Raw genomic sequence first — 13,899 nt, forward strand, 5'->3', positions numbered from 1 at the left:
AGAGTGTTTCTTCACTATTTCTTTCTATTTATTTTCCTTCTCTCTTTGGCCAGATTAGATTGCATGCTGTAAGGCTGTTGTGAACACTGCTTTGCAGGCCATCTGCTACACCTTGACCCCTCTCCCTGCTGAGTCACTGGTAGAACCCCCAGTGGTATAAATCCTTGCAAGCCACCTGTTTTGTGCCAGCTGCTACTTCTACTGCTACTGATTCCTCCTCCTTTTCTCTCCTTCTTCCTTCCTATCCCCTCCTTCCCCTTCCCTCCTTCTCTACCTCCCACCTATACCTCTGACCTCCTACCACCTACCTGCTATTTCTGACCTCCTCTTTTACTCTACATCTTCCACCTCTTCCTCTTTGGTCCTTTTATTTATTTCTTTTCTTTTTCTTCTCCTCTTCTTCCTCCTTTCCTGAGGAGTTGGAAGAAGAAATTTTTTTCCTTCTTTTTTTTTGAATTATAAGCTTATTAAGGGCTAAGTTTGTGTTCTGTGTTACTTATATTTCCTGGTACCTTGCTCAAGAAATATCTGGAACCTGATCAGTTTTCTCTGAGTTGACCTTTGGATTCTTACAAATACAAGCTCAACTTCAAAACCACAGGGAAAATATTTGATGCATTTAATAAAATAGTAATGGGTTGTCTCACTTGTAAAACATGAGATGGCAAAGGAGCAGGCAGTATTTGAACGCATATTTAGAAGTATAAAGACCCAACACCAAAACCACCCATTCTGTTAGGATGACAGTGCATTCTTAACAAGGTCGTCATCCCTGGGACAGGTGTGGGACCCGAAGCTAATCTTAGTGAATCCTTCTCATCCTGTGCACTGTTTTTTGTTTTTGTAGGCTTTTGCCATCTGGTATTTATGCTCATGGAGAGAGACAGAGAGAGGGAAAGTAAAAAAATCACCCCCTGAGGGGATGGCTATGCTACAATCCCTTCTTTTCCATATTCCTTTTGGGATTTTGGGCATGCGTGCGCATGGACCAGTTGGATTTTTCAAGCTGCTGGGTCTGGGGCTCAAACTGCAATTGGTCGTGTGGGAGTCCAGCACTTTAACCACCACACCACGTGCTGGGCCCATGTACAAGAGTTGTTCCTTCGGCAACACGACCCATGTGTGTGTGTGTGTATGTGTGTGTGTGTGTGTGTGTGTGTGTGTGTGTATAAACAAAACTAGCCACATAAAAGAATGAGTCAGTGGCAGTGAGTATACTCACGATGTTGGGCAACCACTGCCTCTCTCTAGTTCTAAAATATTTCCTTCACACCATGTAAACCTTCTTACTCATGAAGCAATTTCTCCCTATTCCCGCCTACTTCTAGCCTTTGGAAACCACCAGTCTGCATTCTGTGGTTATGGATTTATCTACTCTGGATATTTTATTTGAATTAGTGTATATTTTAGTTCACTTGGAATGTTTTTGAGGTTCATCCCTCCAAGCTGCTTGCTGACTCTACTCATATCAGAGCCATAACTGTTCATCTCAAATGGGTACTCAGAATTGATAGTCAATAGTACTGTATCTTCTTTCTTGATACTAATTTCTCAGGTAATGACCTCATCTCATTTTTACAAGAAAGAAATGTATTTCCCTCCTATACAGAGGAAGAAATATTTCCCTTTCCTCCCTAAGATCTACTCCCCCACTTGTGCCTTGAATCACATCTTTTCTTGGCTTTTTAATTCTCTGTTTTTCCTCCGACTTCTCTGGATTATTCCATGGCCATCTACTTGGATGTATGAAGCTCCAGTGTATTCATTTATACTGGTGGACAGTATTCCCTTGTATGGGTAAACTGCTGTCCTCAGAATGCTCTTCTCTGTCTAGACTCAACAGCATGATTGTGGACACTTGACCTTGACATGACTCAGCCGGCTTTTAGGCCAACGAACGTGGACTCATCCCCAACTCCTCTGGATATTGTTTCCAGGAGTCAGCAAGTTGTGTCATTCTGTGTCCTGTCCCAACCACTTCTCTGGTCTCGAGCATCCGCATTTTTCATCATCCTGACTCTATTCTTACCTTATCATCCCTCCATAATCTGTTCTTCTGATACCAGCTACAGGGATGCTTTATAACATAATTTTGTTTGCGTTGCTTTTTCTCACAATTTTTAAATCACTCTCATCCACATAAGTGAATTCCAAGGTCACCCATGGTCCAGAAGACCATGTGCAGTCTGCCTGCTGCCGGTCTCTGTAATCTTACTTCTTACTACTTTTCTTTTTGTTTGTTCTGGTTTTCTTGCTGTTTCAAACATGCCGAGAGCATTTTCAGTCTAGTCCTTAAGCTTACTGTTCTTTTTTCTTCCACAGATGCCTTTCCTTAAGATATTTGCAGGTTTCACACACTCACATCCTTCCAATTCTCCCCTCAAATATCATACTTTTTCATATGGACTTTTCCTGCCCACCGTAACTCAGATGCATGCTGACTCTCTCTGTCTTTTGACATTGGTTTTACTTCCTGACATATGAGAAGACTTCTAAAAGCTTGTGGAAAAAAGGAATTGAAGTAGGAGTTTATTTTCGTGTAAACATTTTTTGAAATCCATGTAGTTTTTTCATAATAGGCATTTTTCATAAACTTTTTGAAGACATCATCTATTTCCATCTCCTCCATTGGAATGCAAGTGCACTGGCTTTGTCTTGCACACTCTCATGCCCACAGCATCTTTGATAGAACAGTACCTTGCACGCAGTAGGTCAAAATAAGTATCTAGTGAATTGAAACAATGAATTTAAAACATTTGCCTTAAGGTGCATATGCTTGCTGGAGAGATAGAGAGAAGGAAAGTGAGAAAGCATCCCCCAGAGGGATGGCCACTCTGCATTCTCCTCTCCACTGTTCTACTTTAGGAATTCTGGGTACATGCATATACACATCCATGTATGCACGTCTAGCATGTCTGTCAAGCCATGACCTTGCAGCTGTCCCTGTGGGATCTGTCTGATCCAATCACTATGCCATGGGCTGGCCTGAAACAATGCATTTTTGAAATAATACAAAGAAAGCTATATTTTATTTATTTTATTTTTTATTTATTTTTTATTTTTTGGAGAGGTTTTTGCTATAGGGCACATGTGCTCACCAGAAAGAGAGAGATAGAAAGACAGAAAGCTAGAAATCACCCTCCAGGGGTGATGGCCACGCCGCAATCTCTTCTCCTCCATTCTTCTCTCAGGATCTTGGGCACACATGCACACACGCCTGGCATGAGTTTAAGCCTCCAGATCTGAGATTCAAACTGTGGAAGACTACATGGGAGTCCAGTGACATAACCATTATGCCATCTACTGGTCCCAAGAAAGCTATATTTTAGACTGACCAGAAAGATGTGTGAATTTCTTCAGGGTATATACCTAGAAGTGGGATCTCTGGGGTGTAGGACCCAGGTGCCTTCTATTTCACTAAGCACTGCTTCAGTGCTATCTAGCCTGCTTGGTCCAGTTCGTGTTCCTGCTGGCTGTGTGTGTTCTTGTTCTACATTGTTATTGTGGCCCCAACATTTTGTTCTCAGGACCCTTTCACAATCACTGAAGTTTCCCAAAGAGCTTTTGCTGATGTAAATTATATCTATCAATATTTACCTAATTGGAAAAAAGTTCAAAATAATTTATTAATTTATTTTAAAATAACAATAATAAATTCATAATGTTAACGAAAGTAACATGTTAGAAAAGTGACATTGCTGTATATCATTTACATCAAAAAATGTAAAAAAAATAAATAAAATGACATTGTTTTGCATTTTTCAAAATTTCTTAAAGAATATCTGGCTTAGGGTCAGTCAGGTGGAGTGGTGGTTAAGCTGGCTAGATCTCACATGGCCGACTGTGTAGTTTGAGTCCTGGACTTGGTGACTTGAAAGTCACACAAGGCATAGGAATGTATGTGTCCAAAATCCCAAGAGAGGAGAGTCGAGATGGGATTGCGGTGTAGTCAGCCCTGCCAGAGGTGTGTGTGTGTGTGTGTGTGTGTGTGTGTGTGTGTGTGGTGATTTCTCACTTTTGCTCTCTTTTTCTCTCTGTCTCTGGTGAGCACATGCACCCTATAGCAAAACCGGAAAATTTTTTTTTTTAAAGTTTGGCTTAATCGAAGACTACTAGATTTTCATATCTGCTTCTGCATTTGATCTGTCATGATTTCACATGTAAAGCAGTGCTAATTTTTAAATTGTTTGTTTCAGAAAATATAGTTTCTTATGGTAATGGTATAAATATTAGATCATCAAGAAAGTCATGATGTAATTTTCTATGCAAAAATGCATGACTTTCCTGACAACCCAATATATTAGCGAATATATTTATAGACTGTTATGTAGGTAATTTACAATGATATCGAGAAAGAATGAAATGTGTTCATTTTATAAGGATATGAAAAAAGAATAGAACATTATGAATAAGTCGGCTTTATAATTAAGGCCAAATACACCTTGACAAAATAAAACAATTCTGATTTTCTCATAATTGACATATTTCTTATTTTATTTCCTCTTAAGTGTCACTGTTGATTACATCTGAGTTATTGGTCCTCTAGAATGTTGTGCGATTAGAATGTTATGGCTATCAAAGTCATAGAAATCTCTGTAGGAATGATAGATTTCATACTCTTGCAGTATGAAAACATTAAAACCTATTGGAGTTCTTTCACTTACACTAAGTTCTCCCAAAATACACATATACATACCACCATTCACCACCATAATCAAAATAGCCTGTTGATTTCTTCCTGTTTTGCAACATTTTTTATTTCAGCTCATCCTGGCGTCCAAAAGGTGGTGCTAGTATCATCTATGTCAGATATTCCTGTTCAGTCTCATCGCACGTCAGAAATTGCTGTCCCTGCTGATCTGGATAAAACTATAACAGAGCTCGCCGACTGGCTGGTATTGATCGACCAGATGCTGAAGTCCAACATTGTCACTGTTGGGGATGTAGAAGAGATCAAAAAGACAGTTTCCCGAATGAAAGTAGGTGCATGGTGTTAATACTTGTCCTGGAAATACTACAACGCTGAGGCAGACAGGATCTATTTGCGTTTCCTTTGTTTATTGTAACCTGTGAGAGAATGAGGTCTAAAAATTCTCCCACTGTCAAATATTCATCTGGGGCTAACTCCAACAAGAAAAGCTTGCATTTGACATTTGTACCATTAGGATAAGATCAGAGCTTTACTGAATTAAACTCAATGCATTTTAAAAATCTAAAATGATACCATAAGGCTTGGAATGTTAATTTAAATGTAAACTGATGTTACACCGAATGCCTCGTTTGATACAGGATACTTTCTTAAAGCTTCTTTTCAATTTATAATTCATGTGAGCCTGTCTAATTTCTCACTTTAGAAGTGAGAGACTCCTGGGTATAATTTTGTTACTATACATGTGCCATTTTATATCAGTCTGCAAAGTTCTTTTTCTATACTTAACATGTACAAGGTTCTGAAGTATGTGTTGTTTGAAGATGCTGAAAAGAATCTCACAGATAGAAATTGGGAAAGTACAATAAAATAATAACAACTACTGCTAACTTTCAATAGTGTTTAATGTGTGCTGGGCATTTTCCCAAGTATTTTACATTTTATTATCTCACTCACTTCTGTATCAATCTTGGGACGTAGGGATTGTTTTTATCCTCACATTATGAATAAACCCCAACTGAGGGAGCGGTGCTGAGTGCATGTTAATAGACATATATGGAAGGCAGAGTCTAATAAAGGCCAAGACAGGTACGAGCCTGGTTAGGAGAGTTGAGGCAAGGAAGGGATGACTTCTACCGTAACAGGTAGCAGACTATGTGGGATTTTGGCATCTGGACATTAAGATACAAGAGGTGAGGCAGAGTCAGGAGTATGAGGCCAACATTTTTGCAATGAGAAAACAGTGGGAGGGGATAGCCAGTGGTGCAGCAGTAGAATGTGACCATCTGCGAGGCAATCCCATGTGGGAAGGTGCTCTCGTTCCAGTTCAGAGACTTCCTTCTGTATGTTGGGCATATTTACTCATGATTTGGGGCTGGCCAAAGGCTGGGGGAGATTGCAGTTTCAAGAGCCTTTTGAGGGTACCGTCTCTCCCTCTGTATCTTTCTCTTGCTTATTGAATGAATGAATGAAAAAATAAGTAAACTTTTTTAAAAAATATAGTTTGAAGTCAAATAGGAAAGACAGTTTCAGGTCACTTTGTGAAGGAACCTACAGGTCATACAAAGCCTCTTGGACTCTCAGTCTGTAAGAGATTGGCAAGCATCTTTTTTCCCAGTTCCTTTCTTTTGTTAAATTGCAGCTGGGACCTGATATCAGTGCTCAGCTTTCTTAAGAAGATGAAGATGGATTGGAGGCAAGAGATGCTTAAATCAATGAAAAGAGCCCTTTCTGAATAGCTAAGATGATGCTATTGCAATTAGCAGAAATAAGGAATAGAAAAAACGGAGTGTGAATGAGGGTTTGAGTGATTCAGTTTTGAATATGCTGTGTGCGTTGAGGAGCCCTTCTGCCATTTAGAAGGATGTGATTGGTATTGACCTTAATGTGCTTTGGGGTTCAGAATCAGAAGTTGTGAGTGGCCCCTTTAAAAATGATCTATGATATGACAGGTGTACCTACAGTTGACAAAATTAGCTATAAAGAGGAAGGGTTGGGAGAATCTTTTGCCACTATTTGCACTTAACTATAATTGCATTTTTTATTACTACAAGAAGCCTTTATGACTATGTATTAGTTCGGTAGGTAAAACACCCATTTCCTGGCATTGCTACTGTTTCTTCTGTGTTTATGAGTAACAAGAGCTTTATACTATATGTAGAACAACAGCTTTTTCATCTAATAGGACTAAATTTCAGTGAACCCAGTTAGAACCTTCGCACTATGCCCCTCCCATTCCTACCGGTGACATCGGTTTGTGTCTATTTCTGTTGTGGAGCAGATATGCAAGGCATTAGCAGTAGCAATAACTGCTAATGTGTCCAGGGTTTTTTTTTTTTTTTAATTTCAAAAGGAGTTTCTTAGCTTACTAAGGCTTGATATAACTGAGCCATGAATGCTTTATTATTTCTTTTTGTGAAAACTGTTGATAAAACCCAGAGAAGTTTAGTGCTTTATCTGGTAACCCAGGAGGTAAGTGAAAGAGCTAAGAGTTGAGCCAAGATCTCTGACTCTGATCACGGTTCTTTCTCTACCACGTCACTGATGCCTTGTTATGCCCTAGCGGGGGAAAACAGCGTTGATGTTCACACACCTGTTTTGTTTAGTTAGTGAAATATTTCTATTGTATGGCTGATTCACCTCTGTTAATACTTACTTCTTAACAGATCACGAAGGCCGACTTAGAACAGCGCCATCCCCAGCTTGATTATGTTTTCACTTTGGCACAGAATTTGAAAAACAAAGCTTCCAGTTCAGATGTGAGAACAGCAATCACAGAAAAGTGTAAGTTTTGTGAGAACAAAAAAAGTATGTACGATCATCCACTTTCCCAGCAAATGGTAACACACACATATACCACATACAGATACATGATCTCAGTGCTAAACCCGCACGGGCAGTTCCTGGGTTTGTGTTTTGAGGCTTCCCTGTACATGCTGGACTGGTTGTTCAGATACCTGTCTCTGTCTCTCTCAGAAGAAATAAATTAATAAAAACTTGAAAAAATGCTATTCAGGGTCCAGCAGATGGCATGGTGGTTGAGGTGCTGGACTCCCGCATAGCTGATCATAGTTTGAGTCCTGGACCTGGAGGCTTGCATCCTTACTTTCTCTCTCTCGCTCTCCCCCGCCTTCTCTGGTGATAGCAAATAAATAAAAAATAATGAAATTAAATAATTCTTAAAAAAAACACTATTCAGCTAGAAAATAATGTATTTAATGTTTGATACACTTTTTAGATGAAGAGATATATTAGGATCTTTGGAAAAGTCATGACGTATTTTTCTATTCAAAAACTCAATAGCTTTTATTACTTTTTTTGGATATTTTTACAACTGCCAGTGAATTCTTTAAAGTATTAACATAATTATTTTTAAGTAATTACTTACACATTAGTATTTTTTCTCTTAGCTCAGAATTTATTTTAAAGGAAATAAAAGCAATAACAAAAAATAAAGGAACCCTTATGGAATTAAATAAATCCTCCAGTTATGTTTTATTCACTAAAACCAGGTATTTTAACTCACCTTCCCAAAATTTAATCCACAAACATGTAATGAGCAACTCTGTGCCTAGGTGACTCGCACTAACTTGGGAATACTTTAGTTAAAAACAAATTAAGACCGGGGGACCAGCAGTTAGCGTAATGGCTATGTTGCTGAACTCCCACATAGTTGACCGTGGTTCGCGTCCTGGACCCTGTGGCTTAAACTCACGCCGGGCACGTGTGCATGCGTGCCCAAGATCGCGAGAGGAGAGTGGAGGAGAAGGGATTGCGGTGTGACCATCCCCCCTTGGGGGTGGATTTTTCACTTTTTATCTCTCTGTCTGTCTCTGTCTGTCTGGGTGCACGTGCCCTAAAGCAAAAACCTCTACAAAAAACAAACAAACAAACAAACAAATTAAGACCAAAAACAAACAGAGAAAGCAACAACAAAGATCGCTTTTGGAGTTTGAGGTTTAGCTCTGACGCCTCTGTTAAATCTCCATGGCATACAAAACACAGTCTAAATTGTCAAGGATGACATCTGGTGACTGTCACAGTTTGCTCTTATCGTCCCCTCTGTCACTACAGCCCTCGACCTCATGTGTAATGATTCTGTACTGTGTATCTTCTTTAAAACGTCCTGACATTTCTTGGTCTCCGCACTCTTATTCACTGCATTCCCCCCGCCCCCTTAGCCTTTTCTCCCCAGGTGAAATTCTACTCAGCAGCTAAAATGTCACCTGCTTTGTGAAGTCTTCCCCCCCCTTCTGGTCCCTGGTGAACTGCATTTTCTGGCTTTAGCTCTTGCTATGGCCTTCCCTCCCATCCTTCATTGTCAACATCATAATATTTTCATGCTCTTGCCCTCCACAGGTAGTGGATCTTCACCTTTCTGGCCCTTGGGCCTCCCACAATACCCAGTACACATTTGGTACTTAATAAATATTTGAGGCCAAATATAAACTGGAAGAAAACGTCAGACTTTTCTTAAGGAAAAATGTCGACTATTCCCCCTGCAAAAAGTGTGTGTTGGTTTCAAAATAAATGTGGTAGCATTAAGGGTATTATGGGAGATGAGTTAGCAATTTTTTCTTTTTTTTTTTAATTTTTGCCACAGAGCATGTGCACTTGCCATAGAAAGACAGAGGAAAAGTGAGACTCCCCTTGGGTGTTGGGAGAAGGATGGCCACGCTGCAATCACCTCGCCTCCATTCTCTTTTCAGGATTTTGGACATGCACATATATGAGCCTACTGTGTTTTCCAGGCTGCTGGGTCCAGGACTCAAACTGCAGAGTTGTCCATGTGGGATCCAGTAGTCTTTACCACCATGCCACCTGCTGGCCCCAGAAAAGAAAGCATTTTAACGTATCTTAATAACCTAGTTTGAACCTATCTCTTTATGTCTGACATTATTGGCTTATTTTTACTAAAAAGCCATTTTCCTTCTTGTCATTAACTGGTTGTACCTAATACGGAATTTGGAAGTGGTCCTCTTTCCTCTCACCTGGCAGGCACACGTCTGCTTTAAAGAAGCCAAGCTATTTACAAAGCCATCTTCGCTTTACTGCTTTCATCAGTTGAGGCTTCCTTTTTTTAACACCTTTTTTGATAGAGGGTACATACATTCAACAACAAGAGAATAAGAGAGCAGGAAAGGAGAAGGCACACCTTCAAGGGGAATGGTCATGCTGCAGTCCCTTCTCCTCCACATCTTACTGCTTCTATGACTTTGGACATACACGTGCATGTGCCTGGAATGTCTCTCAGGCTACTGGTCCAGATCTCAATCCTCAGAGTCAACTATGTGGAATCCACCAGGCCACAGGGCTAACCCATGTGATGTTTCCTTCCATCACTTCTCAGTCCAAAACTTTTTAAAAGTGTTTTTTTTTTTTTAATAAGACTTTCCTTCTCCTGATTATCTTATTTTTCCCATTCAATGCTGTCTCTGTTTTCTTTGCATTGTGTGTATGTGTGTGTGTGTGTGTGTGTAGGCTGCATAGGCTTCATCATTATTCAATATATTTAAAGAGCTCAGCTGGAGTGTACTACCAATAGTAAACTGTTTTTAGCACTTATTCACAATGAACAAGATAATTTGTCTATTTTTAATGGTAAGCCTGTGATATTTACTGCTGTTTAATATCTTTCATTTTATTTGATGAACACTGGAGAATCTTATTAGCAATAAAATTGGTCATAAATATTTTATGTAACTTTTTAACCGATGAGAATATCATGAGAGATTTGTCCTTTCTATCTTCGAGTTAAAACAAGTTATTTATTTAAATGGTTAAGCAAGGCAGCATAAAATAGATAATATCATTGAACTACTTTTTTGGAATTTTTGCACTTAAGTATAACACAGCTTTTTGAAAGATATTAAGTTGATAATGTCTTAGCTTACTATAACATTATATTATTGCAAGAATCTTATCCAAATATTTCATTGTAATTTTATTGGAATGGTATCTTGAAGTTGAGTTATTTGGGGGAATGCTACTTAACTATAGCCCTTCAGTCTATCTGATATCCTAAGCATCTTCTATAGGTTTTTTCAATGAAAAGTTTATTTGGGCCAGCAGGTGGCATGGTGGTTAAGGTATTGAATCCCACATATCTGATTCCACTATTTGAGTCCCAGACCTGGTGACTTGAAAAATACTCTGGGCATTTGTGTGTACCCAGAATCCTGAGAGGAGAGTGGAGAAGGGATTGCTGTGGGACCATCCTCCTTGGGGGCTGATTTCTCACTGTCCCTTACTCTCTTTCTCTGGTGAGCATACTTGCCCTATGGCAAAAACAAAACAAAACAAAACAAAACAAAGCAAAACAAAAATATTGGAAAAAAAAGTTTATTTATTCCATGAGAGAGACACACCCACAGAAAGAGAGGATTCCTGAGAGAGAGGACTCTGCAATCCACCCCCGGCCTCAGCTAGCCAGAGTCACAAGTGTGAGTGTGCTTGATGTGCCCAGGGTGACCTAGGGATGCCAATCCAGAACGCTCCCATATGGTCTTGGCATCACAGAATATTTTGTTTTCACTGTGTCACCAGTTTTCCCTCTAGTGGTTTGTTTTTAGCCTTCTGCCTAATTACTAGTGAGCTATTGCAGTTATTCAAAGTCATTGTTTACTGGTGCTTCAGTTCAAGATCATGAATTTCCCCTGAAGTAATGAATGAAAAGTTAAGTTTTCTTAAGTCTCCTTCCTTCCTTTAAAGTTCCTTTTAGTCCCCTTCCTTCCTTTCTTCCTTCCTTTCTTTTTATTTAGCTTTTTGCTGTAGAGCATGTGGACTCAATGGAGAGAGAGAGACAGAGAGAAAGAAAGTGAGAAATCACCCCCAGGAAGGATGGTCACGCTACAATCCCTTCTCCTCCATTCTCCTCCTGGGATTTTGGGCATGTTTGCACATATGCCTGGTGTAATTTTCAAGCTGCCAAGTTTGGGACTTGAATCATGGTTGGCAGTGTGGGAATCCAGCACCTTAACTACCATGCCACCTGCTGGCCCCCTTCTTAGATCTCTTCATGTGAAAAGTAGGGAAGGCCCAGCTGTACTAGTGCAGGTAGTATAGAGAGTGCTACTGCACGGTTCTGGAGCCACATGGGAGGCCGGGGTTTGGCTCCTGGGTTGACCTGAACACACCAGGTATGCACACATGTACCTGTGATTTTGGCTGTCTGGGAGGCTGGAGGGAGGGTCATAGGATGGGGAAATTTGGGGGAGGGCTACCTCTCTCTTTCTCTCATGAAAGAAAGAAGTACAATAAACTTAAAAAAATAGAAAACTGACAAGAGGAAGGAAGAAGACAGGAGAAAAGGGGATGAAAGAGCATAGCAACTGAGAAAGAAACAGAAAGTGAGACTGAGAACAAAGGAATAGCGGGAAACAGTGAAAAGAGAGGAAGGCAAAGAGCCAATGGGGAATTTGTATGAACTTGAATATGCTTTACTCTTAGTGTTTCCCTTGAACTTGAACATAAAAATGCTTCTTTTTAGAGAGATTTAATACTATAATAAAACCAATGCAGACAGTATTTTTAAACAATTTGCTTTGTTTTCAAATCAAAGCAACCTTAGAGAATCTTCTGTGAGGAAACAAGTGACTATATTTCTGTCTTAAAGATCTGCCAAAAAGCACCTTAAACACTACCTTCCTCAGACGTGGTTCTATTTGTACAACACTAAGTAGGAAATTATTTACTTTATAACTCCTTGTTGTTTATCATAGTAATTTTTTAAAAGATGTTTTTGATATAGGGCATGTATGATTGCTGGAGAGAAAGAGAGAGAGAGAGAGAGAGAGTGAGAAGGAAAGTGAGAAATTACCCCCCCCCCAAGGGGGATGGTCACACTGCATCCCTTCTCCTCCATTCTCCTGTTAGGATTTTGGGATTGCACACACATGCCTGGCATGATTTTCAAGCCACCAGGCCTGGGAATCAAACTGACTGGGCATGTGAGAATCCAGTGATGTAACTACTGTGCCATCCGCTGGCCCCAAATAGATTTTTTTAAGGTTTTGCCATAGGGAGCATGCACTTACAGAGAGAGACAGTGATAGGGAAAGTGAGAAATCACCCCCTGAGAGGAATGGCCACACTCCAATCCTTTCTACTCTATTCTCCTGCCAGGATTTTGGGCATGCACACACACATACCTGGCACGATTTTCAAGCTGACAGGTCTGGGATTTGAACTGTGGTCGGCCATGTAGGAGTCCAGTGTCTAACCACTATGCCACCTGCTGGCCCCTTTAGTAGATTTTTTTATTGTGAGATGTTTTAGTGCATTTAAAATAGAATTTGATCCAAGATTTTTATTCCCCAGGAGTGGAATCAGAAATATGTCAGTTATATAGCATGACAGACACACATGAAAATTCTTCTAAAATCTATTTATCAACCTGCTTCCTTTCTCTTTTCTATACATACGTATGATATATTTGGGATTAGGTATTTTTTCTATTACCTGATAGTCACTATTTTGATTTTTCAAAATAACTCCTCCCCCAGTGGAAAAGGTGAGGAGCCAGTGGGACAGCACTCAGCATGGCGTGGAGTCACGGCAGCAGCAGCTCGAGGACATGATTATTGACAGTCTTCAGTGGGACGACCACAGGGAAGAGACGGAGGAGCTGATGAGGAAATACGAGGCCCGACTGTACATCCTGCAGCAAGCTCGCCGGGATCCACTTGTCAAACAGATTTCTGATAATCAGGTAAAACTCATTAGATTATTCTGGGCAGTGTCATTTTCTTGAGTGCACTCTTTTCTATCATTTGCTGTAATTTTAGGGCCTTGTCATGATATTTTTATGAGTTCTTCGAAAGCATATTGAAACGTATAGGAAGAAACGTTGGACTTCCACGTAATCGACTGCGGTTCGAGTCCCGGACCCGGTGGCTTAAACTCACGCCGGGAGCATGTGTGCACGTGCCTAAGATCCCGAGAGGAGAATGAAGGAGAAAGCTCTGTGGCGTGGTCATCCCTTCTGGGGGGTGATTTCTCGCTTTCTGTCTGTCTCTCTCTGTCTTTCTGGTGAGCACACACACCCTATAGCAAAAAACCTCTCCAAAAAAAATTATATTTATTTACAAAGCTTCCTAAGACTTTCTTTCGAGGGCTACTATAGTGAACAAATCAGGTAGTAAGTAAGTTAGTTTCTTTTCATACCTTTAAAACCAAACTGTCCTGTCATTATCATTATAGTACCTTTTTCTGTGATCAGTTTGATTATAGAGTTGATAGTATTGAATACT

General features: G+C 40.0%; 1 protein-coding gene across 1 annotated transcript in view; it reads left to right on the forward strand.

The window, feature by feature from the left end:
* Positions 1–13,899, forward strand: part of UTRN (utrophin) — a 645,934-nt gene that overhangs the window by 310,727 nt on the left and 321,308 nt on the right. The window contains exons 47-49 of the mRNA XM_006161924.3: positions 4,765–4,979; positions 7,315–7,432; positions 13,153–13,358. Coding sequence (XP_006161986.1) covers positions 4,765–4,979; positions 7,315–7,432; positions 13,153–13,358 — 539 coding nt within the window. The remainder of the gene's footprint in view (positions 1–4,764; positions 4,980–7,314; positions 7,433–13,152; positions 13,359–13,899) is intronic.

This window comes from Tupaia chinensis, unplaced genomic scaffold, assembly GCF_000334495.1.
Source record: "Tupaia chinensis unplaced genomic scaffold, TupChi_1.0 Scaffold139457_1, whole genome shotgun sequence".
Taxonomy (NCBI): Eukaryota; Metazoa; Chordata; class Mammalia; order Scandentia; family Tupaiidae; genus Tupaia; species Tupaia belangeri.